Here is a 27056-nt window from a genome sequence, read left to right as displayed (position 1 = left end):
ATGGATCAGTTGATAAACTGATAGATGAATAGATAGTTGGATAGATGAATAGTTAGATGGACAGATAGGTGGTCAGATGGAGAAATGGACGATAGATGGATGCATAAATGATTGGAGAGACAGATAGATGAACTGATAAATAAATAGATAGTGGTAGGGAGAGAGACATCCCCGGGCACCGCCGGGTACACTATAAGATATAATGGCTATCTGCCTGTCAAAAGGTACAGGCCAGACGCTTAGGGTAGTGTACAGGTCCGGTGTACAGGTCCGGTGTACAGGTCCGGTATACAGGTCCAGTGTTCAGGTCCGGTGTACAGGTCCAAGGTTCAGGTCCGGTGTACAGGTCCAGTGTTCAGGTCCGGTGTACAGGTCCGGTGTACAGGTCCAGTGTACAGGTCCAGTGTTCAGGTCCGGTGTACAGGTCCAGTGTTCAGGTCCGGTGTACAGGTCCAGTGTTCAGGTCCGGTGTACAGGTCCAGTGTTCAGGTCCGGTGTACAGGTCCAGTGTTCAGGTCCGGTGTACAGGTCCGGTGTACAGGTCCAGTGTTCAGGTCCGGTGTACAGGTCCAGTGTTCAGGTCCGGTGTACAGGTCCAGTGTTCAGGTCCGGTGTACAGGTCCGGTGTACAGGTCCAGTGTACAGGTCCAGTGTACAGGACCAGTGTACAGGACCGGTGTACAGGTCTGGTGTACAGGACCAGTGTACAGGTCCGGTGTACAGGTCCACTGTACACCGTCAAGTGGAATGAACTCGTTGAGGTAGAAGTTGTCTCCCTTCAAAATTTTCTAAAGTGATCATTAACAGGAGAAACATAAGTCGGGAGTCATTGTATTAGAGAACCAGGCGAGGACCAATAGCTGGAGCTAGACCGTGCAGGCACCACTATGTGAGAGGAGAGGCTGGGTGGTGACGGGGCCGCGGGAGCCAGCACACCTCACGCCTCGTTACTCCTCACAAGCTGTTTTGTTCCACTTCCGGCCTCGTCTCCAGTGTGCGCCCGGGCCTCGCGCTCCACACTGGCTGCTCCTCCACCGTGCGGAGCCGTGCCCCGGGCCACACCCAGCCGGGCCTCGCGCTCCACACTGGCTGCTCCTCCACCGTGCGGAGCCGTGCCTCGGGCCACACCCAGCCGGGCCTCGCTCTCCACACTGGCTGCTCCTCCACCGTGCGGAGCCGTGCCCCGGGCCACACCCAGCCGGGCCTCGCTCTCCACACTGGCTGCTCCTCCACCGTGCGGAGCCGTGCCCCGGGCCACACCCAGCCGGGCCTCGCTCTCCACACTGGCTGCTCCTCCACCGTGCGGAGCCGTGCCCCGGGCCACACCCAGCCGGGCCTCGCGCTCCACACTGGCTGCTCCTCCACCGTGCGGAGCCGTGCCCCGGGCCACACCCAGCCGGGCCTCGCGCTCCACACTGGCTGCTCCTCCACCGTGCGGAGCCGTGCCCCGGGCCACACCCAGCCGGGCCTCGCGCTCCACACTGGCTGCTCCTCCACCGTGCGGAGCTGTGCCCCGGAGCACGGGGAAAGGGGTGAGGCTGGGGAGGGTGATGGGGCAGAGGAGGGGGTGTGGCAGGGGAAGTGAGTTTAGGCATGGGGTGGAGTGGGGCACTGGAGGGCTGTGGGGCAGGGGAAGGGGTGGTGTTGCTGGGAAGGGGGTGGGACCTAGAAGGGCTTGGGCTTGGAGGGGGGAGGGGCAACCGGCCTTTGCCCCTTACTTGCATATTTACAAGTAAGGGACACAGGCCTTTAGTTTAATGTTTTATGTTTGTTTCCCTTTTTGTATATCGACTATCTTTCAACTCTCTGGCAGTTCTCCTGTTTCTAGGGACTTGCTGTATATCATAGTATTCGACCAGCACAAAGTTTCCGCGCATTCGTTTAGTATCTGTGGTGATACCTGATCCCACGACCTTAGTCGGGAATAGCTCCATCAGGTGCTTCTTTATCCTATGTCGTCCAACCACTTGGGCTGGATGGTAGAGCGACGGTCTCGTTATATGCAGGTCGGCGTTCAATCCCCGACCCTCTAAGTAGTTTGACACTATTCCTTTCCCCATTCCTATCCCAAATCCTTATCCTGACCCCTTCCAAGTGGTATATTGTCGTAATGGTTTAGCGTTTCCCCCTCACAATTTCCTTTCTTTCCATTAGCTCAGACACGTCTTACTCTGTTGGTAAGACCTCCTGGAACCTCCTGTTGAGTTCTTCACAAACACAAACACTTAGTGAGTGAGTCCTTCCCTGTCCTGTCCTCAGTTACATCATGTGTTCCATAACTGATGTTTTCCTCCTGATGCGACTGTGAATCAATTTTGTTGGGTCTTTGTTGAGGCGGCATTATAATTGTCAAATTGCTTTCTTGCTTTCCTTCCCACTCTGAGGTACTCATTCCAGGCTGTCCGTTATCCTCTCTGCTGTTGTTTTGTTCTTGTCATTTGTCCATACCGTCATGCTTATGTGCCTTCTTTACAGCTATGGTTAAAGCATGGGTTAGAGCCGAGTCTTTCATTCTCTTCCCTCCGGATAGGGACTAATCTGCCAGCTGCCTCCCAGCATTTTCCGCTGAAGAAGTTCATCATTTCCATTTTCCGCAGATGGTCTTTCATTTCCTCGTACTTTTACATACAATATGTCAACATTTTTCCCGCTTGCCTTTTTCTTAAAGACTATATACCTACTTCCACAAGGTACTCAAACGTCATTACGGAGTGATCGAAATTGACTTCCCTTATACTGTATCTGACTTATTGAGTGTGAATGTAGGGTCAAATTTGTCTGGTTTATCACTGCTCCTCATTCTTATGGGTCCAGTGACATTGGCTTAAGCGGTTTCTCCTAAGCCAATGTTTCTCTTCTCGTCGGTAGCCCTATGAGGTCCCAAGTCTGAAAATCAAGAGTCTATACAAATTCCTGCTTACAACTGAGGCATCTCTTTCCTGGATAGTAATATCTGCCTAATTGTTTGTCATACTCCTGCCTGGATTTTAGTTCACCGCTTCTATTGTCATTGAAGCGGTGTGGTTCATGTTATGTGGTCATTAAATCCACCACAACATGGGGTTTGCAGCTCTTTGAAAGTCCAGTCCTTCCAGACCAACTCCTTCTCGTCCTCCCCCTCCTTACAGCAAGGTAATCTTGGGCAAGACTGAATTAGTTATGACTTCTGATAGTTTTGTTTTTGTGAGATCAATTACATGTTGGTTAACCTCAGTGTCCATTCTTCGAGCTCATTTGCTGTGTAATTCCACCAATATTGATGTACATGACTTTAACACCTCTTTCCTTGCACTTTCACTCAAAGTTCCCTGTCTTCTGCCCCCCCCCCCTGGCGTGGATAACATCCCAGTGTGTGTGCAGCTGTGTTGACGGGGGGGGGGGTGACGGTGCTTGGAGAGGAGGTAGTGAAGGGGAAATTAGCTGTGATAAATTAGAATTGCTTGAGGAATTATGGGGTGAAGTTGTTGGACAGGAAAAGAAGTGGGATGGGGCAGGGGAGGGAACACTGCCAGGGGCAGGGGAGGGAACACTGCCAGGGGCAGGGGAGGGAACACTGCCAGGGGCAAGGGAGGGAACACTACCAGGGGCAGGGGAGGGAACACTACCAGGGGCAAGGGAGGGAACACTACCAGGGGCAGGGGAGGGAACACTGCCAGGGGCAAGGGAGGGAACACTACCAGGGGCAGGGGAGGGAACACTACCAGGGGCAGGGGAGGGAACACTACCAGGGGCAGGGGAGGGAACACTGCCAGGGATGGAAATATGTAAATATAGTGTGTGTTGATACAGATACCCTTAATTACCGCTTGTTAAACCATCCCACTTCCTTGTTAGGCCGCATACTAAGCATAAGCTGGAGTCAACAAGATGGTAAAACTCTGTTGAGTTTGCTAATAAAGTTGATTTGTAGTGTGTAAAGAGTTTGTATCTAAAGGTTAACAAGCCTCAGTTCATCTCTCATCAACGTGTTTGTAACAGAATATTTTTGTTATCCCCCTTCATAGGTTTTCTTTCAATGTGTTGGGTCCTGGTTTTTAGTTGTAATCGTTTTCCGTTTATCTTTCAGCTACAGTCTTGGCTGTGAGGCGGAGAGCCAGTGTACTAGGCGTCCTCACCCCTAACTCATCCACCGTCCTCACCCCTAACTCATCCACCGTCCTCACCCCTAACTCATCCACCGTCCTCACCCCTAACTCATCCACCGTCCTCACCCCTAACTCATCCACCGTCCTCACCCCTAACTCATCCACCGTCCTCACCCCTAACTCATCCACCGTCCTCACCCCTAACTCATCCACCATCCTCACCCCCTAACTCATCCACCGTCCTCACCCCCTAACTCATCCACCGTCCTCACCCCTAACTCATCCACAGTCCTCACCCCTAACTCATCCACCGTCCTCACCCCTAACTCTTCCACCGTCCTCACCCCTAACTCATCCACCGTCCTCACCCCTAACTCATCCACCATCACTACCTCAGGGAATGGTGTGGTACCACCCAGGTACTGTATTTATGCTTTTTGATTTTTTGTCAGTTTATCTAATTTTATATATAAATTTTGGTAGGAGTCTTTCTTGTAGACATATGTTCTTGAATATGACCAAAATGGTAAGATTAATCATTCTAACACGAATCTTCTCAATATTTCTTACGTTTTTCTTCACTGTTGTGGATAATTGAAAAATTAACTCTCCAAAATTCATTGTTTATTTCTGATCTGACGCCTGAACGCGTTTCGTAATGCTTATTACATTTTCAAAGACTTAGTTTACACATATGTTGTTATAGATTCAGCTACTCAGAACGAGTTCCAAGTAGCACGGGCTATGGTGAGCACGTAACACTTAACACATAAAAATTCATCATACTTATACTCGTTTTGGGTGAGGTGATATGGCACAAAAGATTTGGGTGAGGTGACAAACAGAAGACAGAACATGAAACAATGGGTATGAAAACATAAGAATGGAAGTTACTACAGAAGGCCTATTGGCCCCTACCTCCTCTCGCTGCTTCAGTGTTGGTTTGGGGTCTTGAAGTGGGTAGAATATAGTTGTGCATTAATTGGCTGTTGATTGCTGGTGTTGATTTTTTTAAGTGTAGTGCCTCGCTGATGTCGAGTCTCCTGCTATCGCTGTTTTTATCAATGACTTTTGTGTTGCATGTTAAGATTTCTCTGGTGATGGTCTGGTTGTGAGAAGAGATTATATGTTCCTTGATGGAGCCCTGTTGTTTGTGCATGGTTAATCGCCTAGAAAGAGACGTTGTTGTCTTGCCTATATACTTAGTTCTTTGGGGCTTACAGTCCCCAAGTGGGCATGTGAAGGCATAGACGACGTCGGTTTCCTTCAAGGTGTTCTATTTGGTGTCTGGGGAATTTTTCATGAGTAGGTTGGCCATTGTTTTTGAAGTAAATTGTCAATTGCATTTTCTGATTTTTGTCTGTAGGGATAATGTTCCATCAATAATATCTTTCAGGACACTTTCCTCCGTTTTATGAGCCATCGAAAAGAAGTTCCTGTAAAACAGTCTAATAGGGGGTACATGTGTTGTGTTAGTTGACTCTTCAGAGATTGCATGGCGTTTCACCTTTCTTTTTATGATGTCTTCAACAAAACCGTTAGAGAAGCCATTGTTGACTAGGCCCTGCCTTACCCGACAGAGTTCTTCATCGACTTACTTCCATCCTGAGCTGTGGCTGAGAGCCTGGTCGACGTAAGCGTTGACAATTCTCCTCTTGTACCTGTCTGGGTAGTCACTATTGGCATTGAGGCACATTCCCATGTTTGTTTCCTTAGTGTAGACTGCAGTGTGGAAGCCTCCGTTCGTTTCCATAACTGTTACCTCTAGAAAGGGCAGCTTCCCATCCTTCTCCATCTCGTAAGTGAAACTCGACACAGAATTCCCCTCAAATGCCTCCTTCAGCTAATGCAGACGTCTGACATCAGGTACCTGCGTAAAAATGTCGTCAACATACCTGCAGTATATGGCGAGTTTGAAGTCCATGTCAACTAAGACCTTCTGCTCGATGGTATCCATGTAGAAGTTCGAAAACAGGACACCTAGGGGAGAACCCATGGCGACCCCATCTACTTGCTTATACATGTGTCCATCCGGGCTCAAGAAGGGTGCCTCTTTAGTGCAAGCTTGGAGCAGCTTCCTTAGTATGTTTTCTGGTATATCAAGAGGAGTACAAGCCGGATCACGATACACTATCTGCTATCATCCCGATTCTTTCATCCACAGGTACGTTGGTAAACAGTGACTCTACATCCAACGAGGCTCTTATCCCCGTGGCCCGTGCTCCCCGCAGTAAGTCAACAAATTCCTTTGGAGACTTCAGGCTGAAGGCACAAGGTACATAAGGAGTCAGCAAGTTGTAGAGTCGCTTAGCCAGTCTGTATGTGGGTGTGGGTATTTAGCTGATGATTGGCCGAAGTGGGTTTCCAGGCTTGTGGGTCTTGACATTCCCATACGCATAACCAGGTTTGTATTCCTCAATAACCTTTGGCAGGTGGAGTCCGGGTTTCTTGGCGTTCACAGTTTCGATCAATCTGTTTACCTGTAGCAGTGACTGACAGTGTTGACTGTAGCAGTGACTGACAGTGTTGACTGTAGCAGTGACTGACAGTGTTGACTGTAGCAGTGACTGACAGTTTTGACTGTACCAGTGACTGACAGTGTTGAGTGTAGCAGTGACTGAGAGTGTTGAGTGTAGCAGTGACTGACAGTGTTGACTGTAGCAGTGACTGACAGTGTTGACTGTAGCAGTGACTGACAGTGTTGACTGTAGCAGTGACTGACAGTGTTGACTGTAGCAGTGACTGACAGTGTTGACTGTAGCAGTGACTGACAGTTTTGACTGTACCAGTGACTGACAGTGTTGAGTGTAGCAGTGACTGAGAGTGTTGAGTGTAGCAGTGACTGACAGTGTTGACTGTAGCAGTGACTGACAGTGTTGACTGACAGTGTTGACTGTAGCAGTGACTGACAGTGTTGACTGTAGCAGTGACTGACAGTGTTGACTGTAGCAGTGACTGAGAGTGTTGACTGTAGCAGTGACTGAGAGTGTTGACTGTAGCAGTGACTGAGAGTGTTGACTGTAGCAGTGACTGACAGTGTTGACTGTAGCAGTGACTGACATTGTTGACTGTAGCAGTGACTGAGAGTGTTGACTGTAGCAGTGACTGAGTGTTGACTGTAGCAGTGACTGAGAGTGTTGACTGTAGCAGTGACTGAGAGTGTTGACTGTAGCAGTGACTGAGAGTGTTGACTGTACCAGTGACTGACAGTGTTGACTGTAGCAGTGACTGACAGTGTTGACTGTACCAGTGACTGACAGTGTTGACTGTAGCAGTGACTGACATTGTAAACTAGCAGTGACAACAGAGACTATAATTGCTCTTCCTCTACATTCCTCCTCTTTATTGCCTGTACAGAAAAAAAACTACACTTTGTCACCGAGAGAACTAAGGGGGGGGGGGCAGTGAAGGGGGGGGGGGGAGGGGGGGGTGTGGGGGTGGAGGGGGGAGGAGTTGGGGGAAGATGTGGTGTTGGGGACAAGAAATTATCTTTCATTCTTAAGACTCTGGGTTTCGTTTCCTTTCAGTCGATACAGGCTATCATTGTCTATTTTATATATTCTTGATTTAATCTGGTACGTTGGGATCATGTCTCTCTCCCCCCCCCCTGGTTCTCCTGTTTACCAGTCTAGTGGCAAATCTGGCCAATTAATGGATATCTGGTGCGTATAATTGTCTGCAGGGTCTAGTGCGCTCTCATACCTGGCGCGTTTGTGGCAGGTGTGTGTATGGAGGCCACTTGTGGCAGGTGTGTGTATGGAGGAAACTTGTGGCAGGTGTGTGTATGGAGGCCACTTGTGGCAGGTGTGTGTATGGAGGCCACTTGTGGCAGGTGTGTGTATGGAGGCCACTTGTGGCAGGTGTGTGTATGGAGGCCACTTGTGGCAGGTGTGTGTATGGAGGCCACTTGTGGCAGGTGTGTGTATGGAGGCCACTTGTGGCAGGTGTGTGTATGGAGGCCACTTGTGGCAGGTGTGTGTATGGAGGCCACTTGTGGCAGGTGTGTGTATGGAGGCCACTTGTGGCAGGTGTGTGTATGGAGGCCACTTGTGGCAGGTGTGTGTATGGAGGCCACTTGTGGCAGGTGTGTGTATGGAGGCCACTTGTGGCAGGTGTGTGTATGGAGGCCACTTGTGGCAGGTGTGTGTATGGAGGTCACTTGTGGCAGGTGTGTGTATGGAGGTCACTTGTGGCAGGTGTGTGTATGGAGGCCACTTGTGGCAGGTGTGTGTATGGAGGCCACTTTTGGCAGGTGTGTGTATGGAGGCCACTTTTGGCAGGTGTGTGTATGGAGGCCACTTTTGGCAGGTGTGTGTATGGAGGCCACTTTTGGCAGGTGTGTGTATGGAGGCCACTTTTGGCAGGTGTGTGTATGGAGGCCACTTTTGGCAGGTGTGTGTATGGAGGCCACTTTTGGCAGGTGTGTGTATGGAGGCCACTTTTGGCAGGTGTGTGTATGGAGGCCACTTTTGGCAGGTGTGTGTATGGAGGCCACTTTTGGCAGGTGTGTGTATGGAGGCCACTTTTGGCAGGTGTGTGTATGGAGGCCACTTGTGGCAGGTGTGTGTATGGAGGCCACTTGTGGCAGGTGTGTGTATAGAGGCCCCTTGTGGCAGGTGTGTGTATGGAGGCCCCTTGTGGCAGGTGTGTGTATGGAGGCCCCTTGTGGCAGGTGTGTGTATGGAGGCCCCTTGTGGCAGGCAGGTGTGTGTATGGAGGCCCCTTGTGGCAGGTGTGTGTATGGTGGCCCCTTGTGGCAGGTGTGTGTATGGAGGCCACTTGTGGCAGGTGTGTATGGAGGCCACTTGTGGCAGGTGTGTGTATGGAGGCCCCTTGTGGCAGGTGTGTGTATGGAGGCCACTTGTGGCAGGTGTGTGTATGGAGGCCCCTTGTGGCAGGTGTGTGTATGGAGGCCCCTTGTGGCAGGTGTGTGTATGGAGGCCCCTTGTGGCAGGTGTGTATGGAGGCCACTTGTGGCAGGTGTGTGTATGGAGGCCACTTGTGGCAGGTGTGTATGGAGGCCACTTGTGGCAGGTGTGTATGGAGGCCACTTGTGGCAGGTGTGTGTATGGAGGCCACTTGTGGCAGGTGTGTGTATGGAGGCCACTTGTGGCAGGTGTGTGTATGGAGGCCACTTGTGGCAGGTGTGTGTATGGAGGCCACTTGTGGCAGGTGTGTGTATGGAGGCCACTTGTGGCAGGTGTGTGTATGGAGGCCACTTGTGGCAGGTGTGTATGGAGGCCACTTGTGGCAGGTGTGTATGGAGGCCACTTGTGGCAGGTGTGTATGGAGGCCACTTGTGGCAGGTGTGTATGGAGGCCACTTGTGGCAGGTGTGTATGGAGGCCACTTGTGGCAGGGGTGTATGGAGGCCCCTTGTGGCAGGTGTGTATGGGGCTACTTGTGGCAGGTGTGTATGGAGGCCACTTGTGGCAGGTGTGTATGGAGGCCACTTGTGGCAGGTGTGTATGGAGGCCACTTGTGGCAGGTGTGTATGGAGGCCACTTGTGGCAGGTGTGTGTATGGAGGCCACTTGTGGCAGGTGTGTGTATGGAGGCCACTTGTGGCAGGTGTGTGTATGGAGGCCACTTGTGGCAGGTGTGTGTATGGAGGCCACTTGTGGCAGGTGTGTGTATGGAGGCCACTTGTGGCAGGTGTGTGTATGGAGGCCACTTGTGGCAGGTGTGTGTATGGAGGCCACTTGTGGCAGGTGTGTGTATGGAGGCCACTTGTGGCAGGTGTGTGTATGGAGGCCCCTTGTGGCAGGTGTGTGTATGGAGGCCACTTGTGGCAGGTGTGTGTATGGAGGCCACTTGTGGCAGGTGTGTATGGAGGCCACTTGTGGCAGGTGTGTATGGAGGCCACTTGTGGCAGGTGTGTATGGAGGCCACTTGTGGCAGGTGTGTGTATGGAGGCCACTTGTGGCAGGTGTGTGTATGGAGGCCACTTGTGGCAGGTGTGTGTATGGAGGCCACTTGTGGCAGGTGTGTATGGGGCTACTTGCAGAATCTACACTCTCAGTCAGTGTTTACAATCTACACCTTGACTGTGTGTAAATACTGCCTTACGCCGCTGACGCGTCTGCGTTTACATGTTCCACCTGTCTCCTCTTCTATCCATGTTATCTTGTTTTACTCATCTATTCACCCTCAGTATCTTGCACGTCGTGATCATAGCTCCTCTGGTACTATAGTACGTGTTGTGTGATTAAGTTGTCTTAACCTGTCTTCATAACTAAAGTGTCATCTCAAGGGTCCATCTTCCTGAAAGTGGGGGACTCCTGGTTTATAAGATATCTTTCGGAGGATTTCAGATATCAAATTCCTTTGAACACAGATGGAGATGTGATGATAACTTGCCGTGGATAACGAAGGAGGTTGTTGGGACGCCTTGATATCTTAATATTTATAGAATCGTCATTGTCGTTGTCACTTCTGTTATTGTGGCAGTTCCACTGTTGCCAGGAGTGCCTGTGTCACGCCTCGTGGCACCCTTGGCACCGTTGTGTGGGGGTGGCCCTTGTTATCAAACACATCATTGTCCATGCAGGTGTGGCAGTTATGTTTTTTTTAACTAAGTTATTCTGACCAGCCAATATTCTGCTTTTTCTACTCCGTACAAAATACAACTGTTGTTTGCCTAACTAGAAACGTACTTACCCTACCAACCTACCTAACCTATCGTGACGATGTCTAGAAAACGTCAGTATTGCGGCGCATTAAGTTTTGCTAATATAATACATTGAATTTTATTAATTAATTATTTTTTAATTATTAATTAATTAATTAATTAATTAATATTATTAATTAATTATTAATTAATGAATATTATTAATTGATTGATCGATTTCGTGAACAATGGGAGGCGAGGCTGGTGTGTACTCTACATGTGTAGGTCAGATGTGTACTCTACATGTGGAGGTCAGATGTGTACTCTACATGTGTAGGTCAGATGTGTACTCTACATGTGTAGGTCAGCTGTGTACTCTACATGTGTAGGTCAGATGTGTACTCTACATGTGGAGGTCAGCTGTGTACTCTACATGTGGAGGTCAGCTGTGTACTCTACATGTGGAGGTCAGCTGTGTACTCTACATGTGTAGGTCAGCTGTGTACTCTACATGTGTAGGTCAGCTGTGTACTCTACATGTGGAGGTCAGCTGTGTACTCTACATGTGGAGGTCAGATGTGTACTCTACATGTGGAGGTCAGATGTGTACTCTACATGTGTAGGTCAGATGTGTACTCTACATGTGGAGGTCAGCTGTGTACTCTACATGTGGAGGTCAGATGTGTACTCTACATGTGTAGGTCAGATGTGTACTCTACATGTGGAGGTCAGCTGTGTACTCTACATGTGGAGGTCAGATGTGTACTCTACATGTGTAGGTCAGATGTGTACTCTACATGTGGAGGTCAGCTGTGTACTCTACATGTGGAGGTCAGATGTGTACTCTACATGTGGAGGTCAGATGTGTACTCTACATGTGGAGGTCAGCTGTGTACTCTACATGTGGAGGTCAGATGTTTACTCTACATGTGGAGGTCAGCTGTGTACTCTACATGTGGAGGTCAGATGTGTACTCTACATGTGGAGGTCAGATGTGTACTCTACATGTGGAGGTCAGATGTGTACTCTACATGTGGAGGTCAGATGTGTACTCTACATGTGGAGGTCAGATGTGTACTCTACATGTGGAGGTCAGATGTGTACTCTACATGTGGAGGTCAGATGTGTACTCTACATGTGTAGGTCAGCTGTGTACTCTACATGTGGAGGTCAGATGTGTACTCTACATGTGGAGGTCAGATGTGTACTCTACATGTGGAGGTCAGCTGTGTACTCTACATGTGCAGGTCAGCTGTGTCCTCTACATAGGTCAGCTGTGTACTCTACATGTGGAGGTCAGCTATGTACTCTACAGTGGCTGTGGTCTTCTGTGGTCTGTGGCGCACGACGCAGCGCCATGGCCTCTGGCCTGGTCTGTGGCGTCTGTCAGGGAAAGAAACATTGTAGTAAGAACGGGACCCAAGAAATGCAGCTGGACAACAAGCACATCTAGGTGAGCACAGCTTCACGGCTGTAAACACACAGCATTAATTTATATGACAAAAAATAAAGCCAAAAGTTACAACAAAAATTTGTAAACAAAAACATTACTATATAATAACTGAATGAAAATGATTTGTGAACAAGAACAAAACGCAAAGAATTATGGTAAATAGGGAGGGGGGGGGGTGCAGGTCGTGGGAGGGAGGTGGGAGGGAGCTGGGAGGGAGCTGGGAGGGGAAATGGGAGGGAGCTGGGAGGGGAAATGGGAGGTAATGGTGATGGGAGAGGAAGGACTAGGTGAGCACGACGTTACCTGGTGGCACCCAGCAGGTGAAGTGACTTCCCAGGCATCCCAGGCACTCCACAGTGCCCTGGCTCCAATCGCTAGCCATACCTGTGGCACCTGTGTGGCACCTGTGTGGTGGCCCTGCACCGCAGGTGTTGGCGGAGGCCAGTCAGGAGATTAGTGTGGAGGAGACGTGTTCATCGGTCACTGAACCGCTGTAAGGGACTACCAGTGTTGGTATGGTTGGTGGAGGGTGTGTTGGTATGGTTGGTGGAGGGTGTGTTGGTATGGTTGGTGGAGGGTGTGTTGGTATGGTTGGTGGAGGGTGTGTTGGTATGGTTGGTGGAGGGTGTGTTGGCATGGTTGGTGTAGGGTGTGTTGGTATGGTTGGTGGAGGGTGTGTTGGTATGGTTGGTGTAGGGTGTGTTGGTATGGTTGGTGTAGGGTGTGTTGGTATGGTTGGTGTAGGGTGTGTTGGTATGGTTGGTGGAGGGTGTGTTGGTATGGTTGGTGGAGGGTGTGTTGGTATGGTTGGTGGAGGGTGTGTTGGTATGGTTGGTGGAGGGTGTGTTGGTATGGTTGGTGGAGGGTGTGTTGGCATGGTTGGTGTAGGGTGTGTTGGTATGGTTGGTGGAGGGTGTGTTGGTATGGTTGGTGTAGGGTGTGTTGGTATGGTTGGTGTAGGGTGTGTTGGTATGGTTGGTGGAGGGTGTGTTGGTATGGTTGGTGTAGGGTGTGTTGGTATGGTTGGTGGAGGGTGTGTTGGTATGGTTGGTGTAGGGTGTGTTGGTATGGTTGGTGGAGGGTGTGTTGGTATGGTTGGTGGAGGGTGTGTTGGTATGGTTGGTGGAGGGTGTGTTGGTATGGTTGGTGGAGGGTGTGTTGGCATGGTTGGTGGAGGGTGTGTTGGTATGGTTGGTGTAGGGTGTGTTGGTATGGTTGGTGGAGGGTGTGTTGGTATGGTTGGTGTAGGGTGTGTTGGTATGGTTGGTGGAGGGTGTGTTGGTATGGTTGGTGGAGGGTGTGTTGGTATGGTTGGTGGAGGGTGTGTTGGTATGGTTGGTGGAGGGTGTGTTGGTATGGTTGGTGGAGGTGTGTTGGTATGGTTGGTGGAGGGTGTGTTGGTATGGTTGGTGGTGTGTTGGTATGGTTGGTGTAGGGTGTGTTGGTATGGTTGGTGTAGGGTGTGTTGGTATGGTTGGTGGAGGGTGTGTTGGTATGGTTGGTGGAGGGTGTGTTGGCATGGTTGGTGTAGGTTGTGTTGGTATGGTTGGTGGAGGGTGTGTTGGTATGGTTGGTGTAGGGTGTGTTGGCATGGTTGGTGTAGGGTGTGTTGGTATGGTTGGTGGAGGGTGTGTTGGTATGGTTGGTGGAGGGTGTGTTGGTATGGTTGGTGGAGGGTGTGTTGGTATGGTTGGTGGAGGGTGTGTTGGTATGGTTGGTGTAGGGTGTGTTGGTATGGTTGGTGTAGGGTGTGTTGGTATGGAGGGTGTAGGGTGTGTTGGTATGGAGGGTGTAGGGTGTGTTGGTATGGTTGGTGGAGGGTGTGTTGGCATGGTTGGTGGAGGGTGTGTTGGTATGGTTGGTGGAGGGTGTGTTGGTATGGTTGGTGTAGGTTGTGTTGGTATGGAGGGTGTAGGGTGTGTTGGTATGGTTGGTGGATGGTGTGTTGGTATGGTTGGTGGAGGGTGTGTTGGTATGGTTGGTGGAGGGTGTGTTGGTATGGTTGGTGGAGGGTGTGTTGGTATGGTTGGTGGAGGGTGTGTTGGTATGGTTGGTGGAGGGTGTATTGGTATGGTTGGTGGAGGGTGTGTTGGTATGGTTGGTGGAGGGTGTGTTGGTATGGTTGGTGGAGGGTGTGTTGGCATGGTTGGTGGAGGGTGTGTTGGTATGGTTGGTGGAGGGTGTGTTGGTATGGTTGGTGGAGGGTGGAGGGTGTGTTTGCATGGTTGGAAGGGGGGGGGTCGTATATATTGAGTTTCATTATAAGTAAATAAAACAGTAATTAGTCAACAAACTAACTAAATGATGCACTTATAAACCACTACACTTCCGTCTGGGCGCCCAAGTGGCCACAACGACCCGTCTGTGGTAGTACGTGCTACCACAGACGTGGCCAGACACGTCTTCAGTCCTCCATGGACAGGGCTAGAGAAGTGTTAAACATTTAGTTCAAGGGTTTATTGAACAATCAACCACAGAAGGTGATTCGGTGCTTTTCAAATGCTAAGCTAACCTACATACGTAAAAACATAGATACACAGATTTACGTACGCCCTACATAAAGTGTTCGATGTGTCTTTTACATAGTGTCATTAATGTGCATTTACAAAGATGAAATGTAATTCTGATCAGGTTCCATAGATCTTGGGAGTGTGTTGTGCCTCGGCCTCCCGGGCACGCCCTGTAGCTCCTGGCGCTCTCAAGCGAGCCACAGGAAGATCAGGGCGGCTCCTTATCTGAATACCTGTCTTGTTCACCCTCCGTCCCTCTCTTTACTGTCCACATTAATATATCTCTCCCCCACTCACCTTCCCCCCTCATGCCCATACCCATCACCTCTCGTCACTCTTCCTGCCTTGCGCCCTTCCTATTTCCCTTTCCCTATCTCTCCCTCTACATAGTCATACAGGTTAACGTATTCTCCTCCTCCCGCCATTCGTCAGAGACGTAGAGCACATATTATCCACTTGTCGCTGTTCTCGCTGCCGCTCACATAACTCACGCTCGGCAAAAACTCATCACCGAACTGTTTACACAAGAACACGGAGAGTCGCCCCTCGGCCGACAACCTTCCTTCAATTTCCCTTTTTCTATCGCCATCTGCGAGACGACAAAAACAGGAAGAGGCGCGCCGCGGCGGTGGGGCGTCGAGCCCCGACAGTGGCAGGCTAGACCGGGCACTCTCCGGGTCGACAGACACTCCGGATCGACCAAACACTATCTGGGTCGACCAGGCACTCTCCGGGTCGACCAGGCACTCTCGATCAGGCACTCTGGGTCGACCAGACACTCTCCGGATCGACCAGGCACTCTCTGGGTCGATCCGGCACTCTCCGGATTGACCAGGCACTCTCCGGGTCAACCAGGCACTCTCCGGGTCGACCAGGCACTCTCCGGGTCGACAAGGCACTCTCCGGGTCGACCTGACACTTTCCGGGTCGACCAGGCACTCTTTGGGTCGACAACGCACTCTCCGGGTCGACCAGACACTCTCCGGGTCGACCAGACACTCTCCGGATCGACCAGGCACTCTCTGGGTCGATCCGGCACTCTCCGGATTGACCAGACACTCTCCGGGTCGACCAGTCACTCTCCGGGTCGACTAGACACTCTCCGGGTCGACCAGGCACTCTCCGGGTCGACCAGGCACTCTCCGGGTCGACCAGTCACTCTCCGGGTCGACCAGGCACTCTTTGGGTCGACAACGCACTCTCCGGGTCGACCAGACACTCTCCGGGTCGACCAGGCACTCTTTGGGTCGACAACGCACTCTCCGGGTCGACCAGTCACTCTCCGGGTCGACCAGACACTCTCCGGGTCGACCAGACACTCTCCGGGTCGACCAGACACTCTCCGGGTCGACCAGGCACTCTCCGGGTCGACCAGGCACTCTCCGGGTCGACCAGGCACTCTCCGGGTCGACCAGGCACTCTCCGGGTCGACCAGGCACTCTCCGGGTCGACCAGACACTCTCCGGGTCGACCAGGCACTCTCCGGGTCGACCAGGCACTCTCCGGGTCGACCAGGCACTCTCCGGGTCGACCAGACACTCTCCGGGTCGACCAGACACTCTCCGGATCGACCAGGCACTCTCTGGGTCGATCCGGCACTCTCCAGATTGACCAGGCACTCTCCGGGTCAACCAGGCACTCTCCTGGTCGACCAGGCACTCTCCGGGTCGACAAGGCACTCTCCGGGTCGACCTGACACTCTCCGGGTCGACCAGGCACTCTTTGGGTCGACAAGGCACTCTTTGGGTCGACAAGGCACTCTTTGGGTCGACAAGGCACTCTCCGGGTCGACCAGGCACTCTCCGGGTCGACCAGGCACTCTCCGGGTCGACCAGGCACTCTCCGGGTCGACCAGGCACTCTCCGGGTCGACCAGGCACTCTCCGGGTCGACCAGGCACTCTCCGGGTCGACCAGACACTCTCCGGGTCGACCAGGCACTCTCCGGGTCGACCAGACACTCTCCGGGTCGACCAGTCACTCTCCGGGTCGACCAGATACTCTCCGGGTCGACCAGACACTCTCCGGATCGACCAGACACTCTTCGGGTCGACCAGGCACTCTCCGGGTCGACCAGGCACTCTCCGGGTCGACCAGGCACTCTCCGGGTCGACCAGGCACTCTGCGGGTGGACCCGGCACTCTCCGGGTCGACCAGACACTCTCCGGATCGACCAGGCACTCTCTGGGTCGATCCGGCACTCTCCAGATTGACCAGGCACTCTCCGGGTCAACCAGGCACTTTCCGGGTCGACAAGGCACACTCCGGGTCGACCAGGCACTTTTTGGGTCGACAAGGCACTCTTTGGGTCGACAAGGCACTCTTTGGGTCGACAAGGCACTCTCCGGGTCGACAAGGCACTCTCCGGGTCGACCAGGCACTCTCCGGGTCGACCAGGCACTCTCCGGGTCGACCAGGCACTCTCCGGGTCGACCAGGCACTCTCCGGGTCGACCAGGCACTCTCCGGGTCGACCAGGCACTCTCCGGGTCGACCAGGCACTCTCCGGGTCGACCAGGCACTCTCCGGGTCGACCAGGCACTCTCCGGGTCGACCAGACACTTTCCGGGTCGACCAGACACTCTCCGGGTCGACCAGTCACTCTCCGGGTCGACCAGACACTCTCCGGATCGACCAGACACTCTTCGGGTCGACCAGACACTCTCCGGGTCGACCAGACACTCTCCGGGTCGACCAGGCACTCTCCGGGTCGACCAGGCACTCTCCGGGTCGACCAGGCACTCTCTGGGTCGACAAGGCACTCTCCGGGTCGACCTGACACTCTCCGGTTCGACCAGGCACTCTTTGGGTCGACCAGGCACTCTCCGGGTCGACCAGGCACTCTCCGGGTCGACCAGGCACTCTCCGGGTCGACCAGGCACTCCGGGTCGACCAGGCACTCTCCAGGTCGACCAGACACTCTCCGGGTCGACCAGGCACTCTCCGGGTCGACCAGGCACTCTCCGGGTCGACCAGGCACTCTCCGGGTCGACCAGGCACTCTCCGGGTCGACCAGGCACTCTCCGGGTCGACCAGGCACTCTCCGGGTCGACCAGGCACTCTCCGGGTCGACCAGACACTCTCCGGGTCGACCAGACACTCTCCGGATCGACCAGGCACTCTCTGGGTCGATCCGGCACTCTCCAGATTGACCAGGCACTCTCCGGGTCAACCAGGCACTCTCCTGGTCGACCAGGCACTCTCCGGGTCGACAAGGCACTCTCCGGGTCGACCTGACACTCTCCGGGTCGACCAGGCACTCTTTGGGTCGACAAGGCACTCTTTGGGTCGACAAGGCACTCTTTGGGTCGACAAGGCACTCTCCGGGTCGACCAGGCACTCTCCGGGTCGACCAGGCACTCTCCGGGTCGACCAGGCACTCTCCGGGTCGACCAGGCACTCTCCGGGTCGACCAGGCACTCTCCGGGTCGACCAGGCACTCTCCGGGTCGACCAGACACTCTCCGGGTCGACCAGTCACTCTCCGGGTCGACCAGATACTCTCCGGTCGACCAGACACTCTCCGGATCGACCAGACACTCTTCGGGTCGACCAGGCACTCTCCGGGTCGACCAGGCACTCTCCGGGTCGACCAGGCACTCTCCGGGTCGACCAGGCACTCTCCGGGTCGACCAGGCACTCTCCGGGTCGACCAGGCACTCTGCGGGTGGACCCGGCACTCTCCGGGTCGACCAGGCACTCTCCGGGTCGACCAGACACTCTCCGTGTCGACCAGACACTCTCCGGATCGACCAGGCACTCTCTGGGTCGATCCGGCACTCTCCAGATTGACCAGGCACTCTCCGGGTCAACCAGGCACTTTCCGGGTCGACAAGGCACACTCCGGGTCGACCAGGCACTTTTTGGGTCGACAAGGCACTCTTTGGGTCGACAAGGCACTCTTTGGGTCGACAAGGCACTCTCCGGGTCGACAAGGCACTCTCCGGGTCGACCAGGCACTCTCCGGGTCGACCAGGCACTCTCCGGGTCGACCAGGCACTCTCCGGGTCGACCAGGCACTCTCCGGGTCGACCAGGCACTCTCCGGGTCGACCAGGCACTCTCCGGGTCGACCAGGCACTCTCCGGGTCGACCAGGCACTCTCCGGGTCGACCAGGCACTCTCCGGGTCGACCAGGCACTCTCCGGGTCGACCAGGCACTCTCCGGGTCGACCAGACACTTTCCGGGTCGACCAGACACTCTCCGGGTCGACCAGTCACTCTCCGGGTCGACCAGACACTCCGGATCGACCAGACACTCTTCGGGTCGACCAGACACTCTCCGGGTCGACCAGACACTCTCCGGGTCGACCAGGCACTCTCCGGGTCGACCAGGCACTCTCCGGGTCGACCAGGCACTCTCTGGGTCGACAAGGCACTCTCCGGGTCGACCTGACACTCTCCGGTTCGACCAGGCACTCTTTGGGTCGACCAGGCACTCTCCGGGTCGACCAGGCACTCTCCGGGTCGACCAGGCACTCTCCGGGTCGACCAGGCACTCCGGGTCGACCAGGCACTCTCCAGGTCGACCAGACACTCCGGGTCGACCAGGCACTCTCCGGGTCGACCAGGCACTCTCCGGGTCGACCAGGCACTCTCCGGGTCGACCAGACACTCTCCGGGTCGACCAGGCACTCTCCAGGTCGACCAGACACTCTCCGGGTCGACCAGGCACTCTCCGGGTCGACCAGACACTCTCCGGGTCGACCAGGCACTCTCCAGGTCGACCAGACACTCTCCGGGTCGACCAGGCACTCTCCGGGTCGACCAGGCACTCTCCGGGTCGACCAGACACTCTCCGGGTCGACCAGGCACTCTCCAGGTCGACCAGGCACTCTCCGGGTCGACCAGGCACTCTCCGGGTCGACCAGACACTCTCCGGATCGACCAGGCACTCTCTAGGTCGACCAGACACTCTCCGGATCGACCAGACACTCCGGATCGACCAGACACTCCGGATCGACCAGACACTCCATACAAGTGCCTCTCAGAGAAAAAAGGTCGAGTTTCAATGTAGTCTATATAAATAAAAATGGAAATGTTCGTTTGTTCAAAATCGCTAATCTCAGAAAGTTCTTCACTGATTGCCTTGAAATTTTCACACAATGTTCCATTCGCATCCGAGCGGGTTTTTATATACATACTGTATAGATGTCACGTCTGTGACGGTAAAAAACATGCTTTTTTCTGAAAAACTGTGATTTTCATGTGAGGAAAATCTACGAAACTACTTTACCGATTTCTTTGAAATTTTGACACAGCGTTGCATTCGTATAGGCGTGTGTTTTTATATTTCTACTATATACATGCCTCACCTGCAACAGGAAAAAAAACAGGCATTTTAGAAAAACAGCGCCATCTGTTGCACATAATAGCAACATGCACGCTATACTAAATATGTCACGAATTCCATTTGAATGTTTCCAATTGCATTCATAAATTTTATTTTCATAGATTTCGATTTATTTTATTTTTTATTGAATTATTTTGTGACATTGTGTTGCAATTGAGCTGTGTTGTTTACCATACCGTTCATTTCGTGAGTATAAGTACAGATGCCACACCTGTGACAGGTAAAACTATGCTTTTCTTGGAAAAACAGCGCCATCTGTTGCATGTAAGAGCAACACACACGCTATACTATATATATTACATTTCCATTTTAATGTTTCTGATTGCATTGATAAATTGAATTTTCATAAATTTTGATTTATGTTCATTTTGATTTAATTATTTTGTGTGAATTGTGATGGAATAGAACTGTGTTGTTTACCATATCGTTCATTTCGTGAGTATAGTTTATTTTTTCATCTTTTCATCGTTTCATTTAATTTTTAACTTTATCTTATATTTCAGTGATGGGAACATCAGACCATTTGGGAAGGCAGCGGACGAGGGAGTGGGGAATGGTGGGGAGGACGAGAGGACGGTGGAGTGGGGAATGGTTAGGAGGCCCAGGAGACGGGTGACGGTGGGGAGGTCGGGGGACAGGGAAGGTAGCTCTGGCTCTCCAACGCACATACGTTGCTGAGCCACAGCAACGCGTGGCTGGGTACTGTTAGTCCTTAATGAATATTGGGGCGTCCCGGAGACCTTGTGTATCTACCGTAGTGTGGCTTGTGGGGCTACCATAGTGTGGCTTGTGTGGCTACCATAGTGTGGCTTGTGGGGCTACCATAATGTGGCTTGTGTGGCTACCATAGTGTAACTTGTGTGGCTACCATAATGTGGCTTGTGGGGCTACCATAGTGTAACTTGTGTGGCTACCATAATGTGGCTTGTGGGGCTACCATAGTGTGGCTTGTGGGGCTACCATAGTGTGGCTTGTGGGGCTACCATAGTGTGGCTTGTGGGGCTACCATAGTGTAGCTTGTGTGGCTACCATAGTGTGGCTTGTGGGGGCTACCATTGTGTGGCATGTGTGGCTACCATAGTGTGGCTTGTGGGGCTACCATAGTGTGGCTTGTGGGGCTACCATAGTGTGGCTTGTGGGGCTACCATAGTGTGGCTTGTGGGGCTACCATAGTGTAACTTGTGTGGCTACCATAATGTGGCTTGTGGGGCTACCATAGAGTGGCTTGAGGGGCTACCATAGTGTGGCTTGTGTGGCTACCATAGTGTAACTTGTGTGGCTACCATAATGTGGCTTGTGGGGCTACCATAGTGTGGCTTGTGGGGCTACCATAGTGTGGCTTGTGGGGCTACCATAGTGTGGCTTGTGGGGCTACCATAGTGTGGCTTGTGGGGCTACCATAGTGTGGCTTGTGGGGCTACCATAGTGTGGCTTCTGGGGCTACCATAGTGTGGCTTGTGGGGCTACCATAGTGTGGCTTCTGGGGCTACCATAGTGTGGCTTGTGGGGCTACCATAATGTGGCTTGTGGGGCTACCATAGTGTGGCTTGTGGGGCTTCCATAGTGTGACTTGTGGGGCTACCATAGTGTGGCTTGTGGGGCTACCATAGTGTGGCTTCTGGGGCTACCATAGTGTGGCTTGTGGGGCTACCATAGTGTGGCTTGTGGGGCTACCATAGTGTGGCTTGTGGGGCTACCATAGTGTGGCTTGTGGGGCTACCATAGTGTGGCTTGTGGGGCTACCATAGTGTGGCTTGTGGGGCTACCATAGTGTGGCTTGTGGGGCTACCATAGTGTGGCTTCTGGGGCTACCATAGTGTGGCTTGTGGGGCTACCATAATGTGGCTTGTGGGGCTACCATAATGTGGCTTGTGGGGCTACCATAGTGTGGCTTGTGGGGCTACCATAGTGTGGCTTGTGGGGCTACCATAGTGTGGCTACCATTGTGTGGCTTACCATAGTGTGGCTTGTGGGGCTACCATAGTGTGGCTTGTGGGGCTACCATAGTGTGGCTTGTGGGGCTACCATAGTGTGGCTTGTGGGGCTACCATAGTGTTCCAGTGTGTGTCCCTGTCTTTGTCCACACACTTTACACTTTACTTCATCTAGATCCCTATACAAGCCCAACTGCCAGAGATACTTGTAGCCAAGTCTTATACGAGCTGTGACAACATCTGTTAGTCTACTGGTGTTGTTACTTGCCCCATACACATGTTGTTACTTGCCCCATACACATGTTGTTACTTGCCCCATACACATGTTGTTACTTGCCCCATACACATGTTGTTACTTGCCCCATACACATGTTGTTACTTGCCCCATACACATGTTGTTACTTGCCCCATACACATGTTGTTACTTGCCCCATACACATGTTGTTACTTGCCCCATACACATGTTGTTACTTGTCCCATACACATGTTGTTACTTGCCCCATACACATGTTGTTACTTGTCCCATACACATGTTAGGAACCAGGACACCCGGAGGGGGGGGGAGGGGGAGGTCAGCCAGTCAGTCAGCCAGCTAGTCAGTCAGCCAGCCAGTCAGCCAGCCAGTCAGCTAGTTAGCCAGCCAGTCAGCCAACCAGCTAGTCAGCCAGCCAGCTAGTTAGCCAGCCAGTCAGTCAGTCAGTCAGTCAGTCAGCCAGCCAGCCAGCCAGCCAGCCAGCCAGCCAGCCAGCCAGCCAGTCAGCCAGCCAGTCAGTCAGTCAGTCAGCCAGCCAGCCAGCCAGCCAGCCAGCCAGACGGGCTGGCGTTAGGTACCTGCAATATGGCATCTGGCCCTCTCTCAAGCCTGGCACCTGGCGCCTGACTCTGGCGTCAGGTCCTCTTAGAGTGTCAAGCCGCAGGTGGCTACACCCGCGACACCCTGGCACCCTCAGGCCTGTGTTGCCAGACACACTGGCACCCTCAGGCCTGTGTTGCCAGACACACTGGCACCCTCAGGCCTGTGTTGCCAGACACACTGGCACCCTCACGGCTGTGTTGCCAGACACACTGGCACCCTCACGCTTGTGTTGCCAGACACCCTGGCACCCTCACGCCTGTGTTGCCAGACACACTGGCACCCTCACGCCTGTGTTGCCAGACACACTGGCACCCTCAGGCCTGTGTTGCCAGACACCCTGGCACCCTCACGCCTGTGTTGCCAGACACCCTGGCACCCTCACGCCTGTGTTGCCAGACACCCTGGCACCCTCACGCCTGTGTTGCCAGACACCCTTGCACCCTCACGCCTGTGTTGCCAGACACCCTGGTGTAACGGGGGGGGGGGGAAATAGCTCTATCTTGTCCATTATCCCGTCCCCAGTTAGCTAACTATTCTAGAGCACTCCCAGAGTTCCTAAGGCAGCCTCTCTCGTTCAACACCTTGTAACCTAGGTATTTGACTACCTAGGTGCTAAGACTACAAGGCGCCGTAACTTGATCAGGTACCCGAAACTCTAGAGAGAACTCTAGAATACATTTCACTGCCACAAACGTATAAGAGACACGAAAGGAAAGAGATGACTAGTGAAGTAATTAGTGAGGGTTTGGGGTGAGAGGTAGAGAGGTGGGAGGAGCGAGGAGGGTCATTAGTTGAAAGTGAGAGTTTGGAGAGGGGTGGAGGGAGAGGTGTAGATAGATAGAAGTAGAAGAGTAGATAGTAGAAGAAGAAATGCCCGAAACGCTTTGCGTAATAGGGGTTTTAGGTATTGTATGTACTAGCCCTAACTATAAATCCATCACTCTTTGTAAAATCTCTTGTATGTATGTACCTTACCTAAATAAACATTTGATTTGATTTGAAATGCTGACCATCCATTCAAGACCATTACATACAAGACAAGGAATGGAACTTGTCTGTATAACAATATTCACAAAAGATGTTATCAAGAGGTCATTATTGGTCTGTTCCAACTGTATCATGTACTCATTAAATTAAAATCATGAACCAGTAACCACAGAGGCTTTCTCACCTCAACTCAAAAACTCTAGGGAACCAAGTTAAAGACAATTTAAATAATAAATTCAATTATATTTCACATAACTATCATAATTTAAGCAATTCAAATGTTCAAGAAATATGCAAAGTGAGTCATCAGCCAAGAATTTGAGAACCCTACAACTGACTGCCCCTGATCATCACACAACACTTGTAAACGCGACCAAGTCACCTTAATGTTTCACTCACCAAGTGTCTGCCTATAGCTGGATAGAGGGGGGGGGGAGTCTGCAGCTGTCAGGCAGCGTCACCCCCGTCCGACAGCCTGTCTTGGCTGTTGTCCTCCTGCTCTGCTGCCTGGTCTTTTGTCTTATCCTCATCTGTCTCTATGCTCTGCTCTCCGAGTATATATTGGGCAACCTAGTAACTAACTCCGCCCACAAGTAGATAGCCTCAGGCACTCTACCAAGCCACTCCTTAAACGTCGGCATGTTTGAAGGCTACCAGGCTCCAATTATAAGATTAGCAGAAGCAAGGTGAAATTCACGTGATCTGACCTCAGGTCACTTGGGGTCATTAACGCTTAGAGGTGTGAGACTCAGGCCGACCAAACTGGCGCCTTCTCAAATCCCTGTCTGTAACTCCTGAATCTCTATGTATTAAATAAAACTAAACCAAACACTTTTACAGTGTTACACTGGCACCCCCAGGCCTGTGTTGCCAAACACACTGGCACCCTCAGGCCTGTGTTGCCAGACACACTGGCACCCTCAGGCCTGTGTTGCCAGACACACTGGCACCCTCACGCCTGTGTTGCCAGACACACTGGCACCCTCACGCCTGTGTTGCCAGACACACTGGCACCCTCAGGCCTGTGTTGCCAGACACGCTGGCACCCTCAGGCCTGTGTTGCCAGACACACTGGCACCCTCAGGCCTGTGTTGCCAGACACACTGGCACCCTCAGGCCTGTGTTGCCAGACACACTGGCACCCTCACACCTGTGTTGCCAGACACACTGGCACCCTCACACCTGTGTTGCCAGACACACTGGCACCCTCACGCCTGTGTTGCCAGACACACTGGCACCCCCAGGCCTGTGTTGCCAGACACACTGGCACCCCCAGGCCTGTGTTGCCAGACACACTGGCACCCTCACGCCTGTGTTGCCAGACACACTGACACCCTCACGCCTGTGTTGCCAGACACCCTGGCACCCTCAGGCCTGTGTTGCCAGACACACTGGCACCCTCAGGCCTGTGTTGCCAGACACACTGGCACCCCCAGGCCTGTGTTGCCAGACACACTGGCACCCTCACGCCTGTGTTGCCAGACACACTGGCACCCTCACGCCTGTGTTGCCAGACACACTGGCACCCTCACGCCTGTGTTGCCAGACACACTGGCACCCTCACGCCTGTGTTGCCAGACACACTGGCACCCTCACGCCTGTGTTGCCAGACACACTGGCACCCTCACGCCTGTGTTGCCAGACACTGGCACCCTCACGCCTGTGTTGCCACACACACTGGCACCCTCACGCCTGTGTTGCCACACACACTGGCACCCTCACGCCTGTGTTGCCACACACACTGGCACCCTCAGACCTGTGTTGCCACACACACTGGCACCCTCAGACCTGTGTTGCCACACACACAGTGGCACCCCCAGACCTGTGTTGCCACACACACAGTGGCACCCTCAGACCTGTGTTGCCACACACACAGTGGCACCCTCAGACCTGTGTTGCCACACACACAGTGGCACCCTCAGACCTGTGTTGCCACACACACACTGGCACCCTCACGCCTGTGTTGCCACACACACAGTGGCACCCTCAGACCTGTGTTGCCACACACACAGTGGCACCCTCAGACCTGTGTTGCCACACACACACTGGCACCCTCAGACCTGTGTTGCCACACACACACTGGCACCCTCAGACCTGTGTTGCCACACACACACTGGCACCCTCACGCCTGTGTTGCCACACACACAGTGGCACCCTCAGACCTGTGTTGCCACACACACAGTGGCACCCTCAGACCTGTGTTGCCACACACACACTGGCACCCTCAGACCTGTGTTGCCACACACACACTGGCACCCTCAGACCTGTGTTGCCACACACACACTGGCACCCTCAGACCTGTGTTGCCACACACACACTGGCACCCTCACGCCTGTGTTGCCATACATGTGGGTTCCCACAGGCCGACCCCCCCCCCCCCCTCACTTCCCTACCGACAAATAAGTGGCCCAGAGGTCAAGAGGTCGCCCGGGGTCACGACACCTCACACCGCTGCTTGACCTGAGTGTTGGGCGGGGTGGAGGGGGGTGGCACCGGAGGTAATTAGTGGTAATATTAAGACCAGGGGATGGCACTCTGTACCACGTAATAATTAGGCTGCGTGAAACAGACATGTAAGCCTTGTGAGTGTAGGGGAAGGTTGGGGTGTCTGGAGGTTACCTTGAGATGGTTCCGGGGCTTAGCGTCACCGCGGCCCGGTCCTCGACCAGGCCTCCACCCCCAGGAAGCAGCCCGTGACAGCTGACTAACACGCAGGTACCTATTTACTGCTAGGTAACAGGGGCATTCAGGGTGAAAGAAACTTTGCCCATTTGTTTCTGCCTCGTGCGGGAATCGAACCCGCGCCACAGAATTACGAGTCCTGCGCGCTATCCACCAGGCTACGAGGCCCCCAGAGACCACCAGACTACGGTGTGGAAATGTAATAATAATCTCCGCAAATGAGTTTGTAAGGTGAACAAGGGTTATGTGGGATAATAACTTACCTGGCTGTTTACCCCAGCCACACCTCTGTACTGTCCTCTTGCATCCCTGCCCCTTCCTCTTCCCTCCCTCTCTCCCTCCTTTTCCCCAAATATTCCCCACCTCTCCCATCAGTATACCCCCATGCCCCCACCCCCTCAGTCCTCCATGCCCCCCCCCTCACAATACCCCCCCATGCCCCCCCTCACCATACTCCCCATGCCCCCCCCCCTCACCAGCCACCACCACCACTGTGCCTCCTTGACCACTGAGGTGACCAACATGAGGTGTTAATTAGGACCAGGCACCCCCCCCCCCGCTCCCCATCTTTCTTTATGACCTGTTGTCCCTGG

General features: G+C 53.1%; 1 protein-coding gene across 1 annotated transcript; it reads left to right on the top strand.

Moving 5' to 3' along the window:
* The first annotated feature begins 12408 nt into the window (after nt 1-12408).
* On the top strand, nt 12409-19553 carry LOC138365223 (mucin-19-like). The gene is made up of 3 exons (XM_069325487.1): nt 12409-12433; nt 15185-17689; nt 17830-19553. Exons 1-3 carry the CDS (start codon nt 12409-12411, stop codon nt 19551-19553), a joined length of 4254 nt encoding a protein of 1417 aa, XP_069181588.1.
* Nucleotides 19554-27056: the final 7503 nt, after the last annotated feature.

This window comes from Procambarus clarkii, chromosome 16, assembly GCF_040958095.1.
Source record: "Procambarus clarkii isolate CNS0578487 chromosome 16, FALCON_Pclarkii_2.0, whole genome shotgun sequence".
Lineage (NCBI taxonomy): Eukaryota > Metazoa > Arthropoda > Malacostraca > Decapoda > Cambaridae > Procambarus > Procambarus clarkii.
The sequence above is the reverse complement of the archived record's forward strand: the minus strand, read 5'-3'. Positions and strand labels throughout refer to the sequence as shown.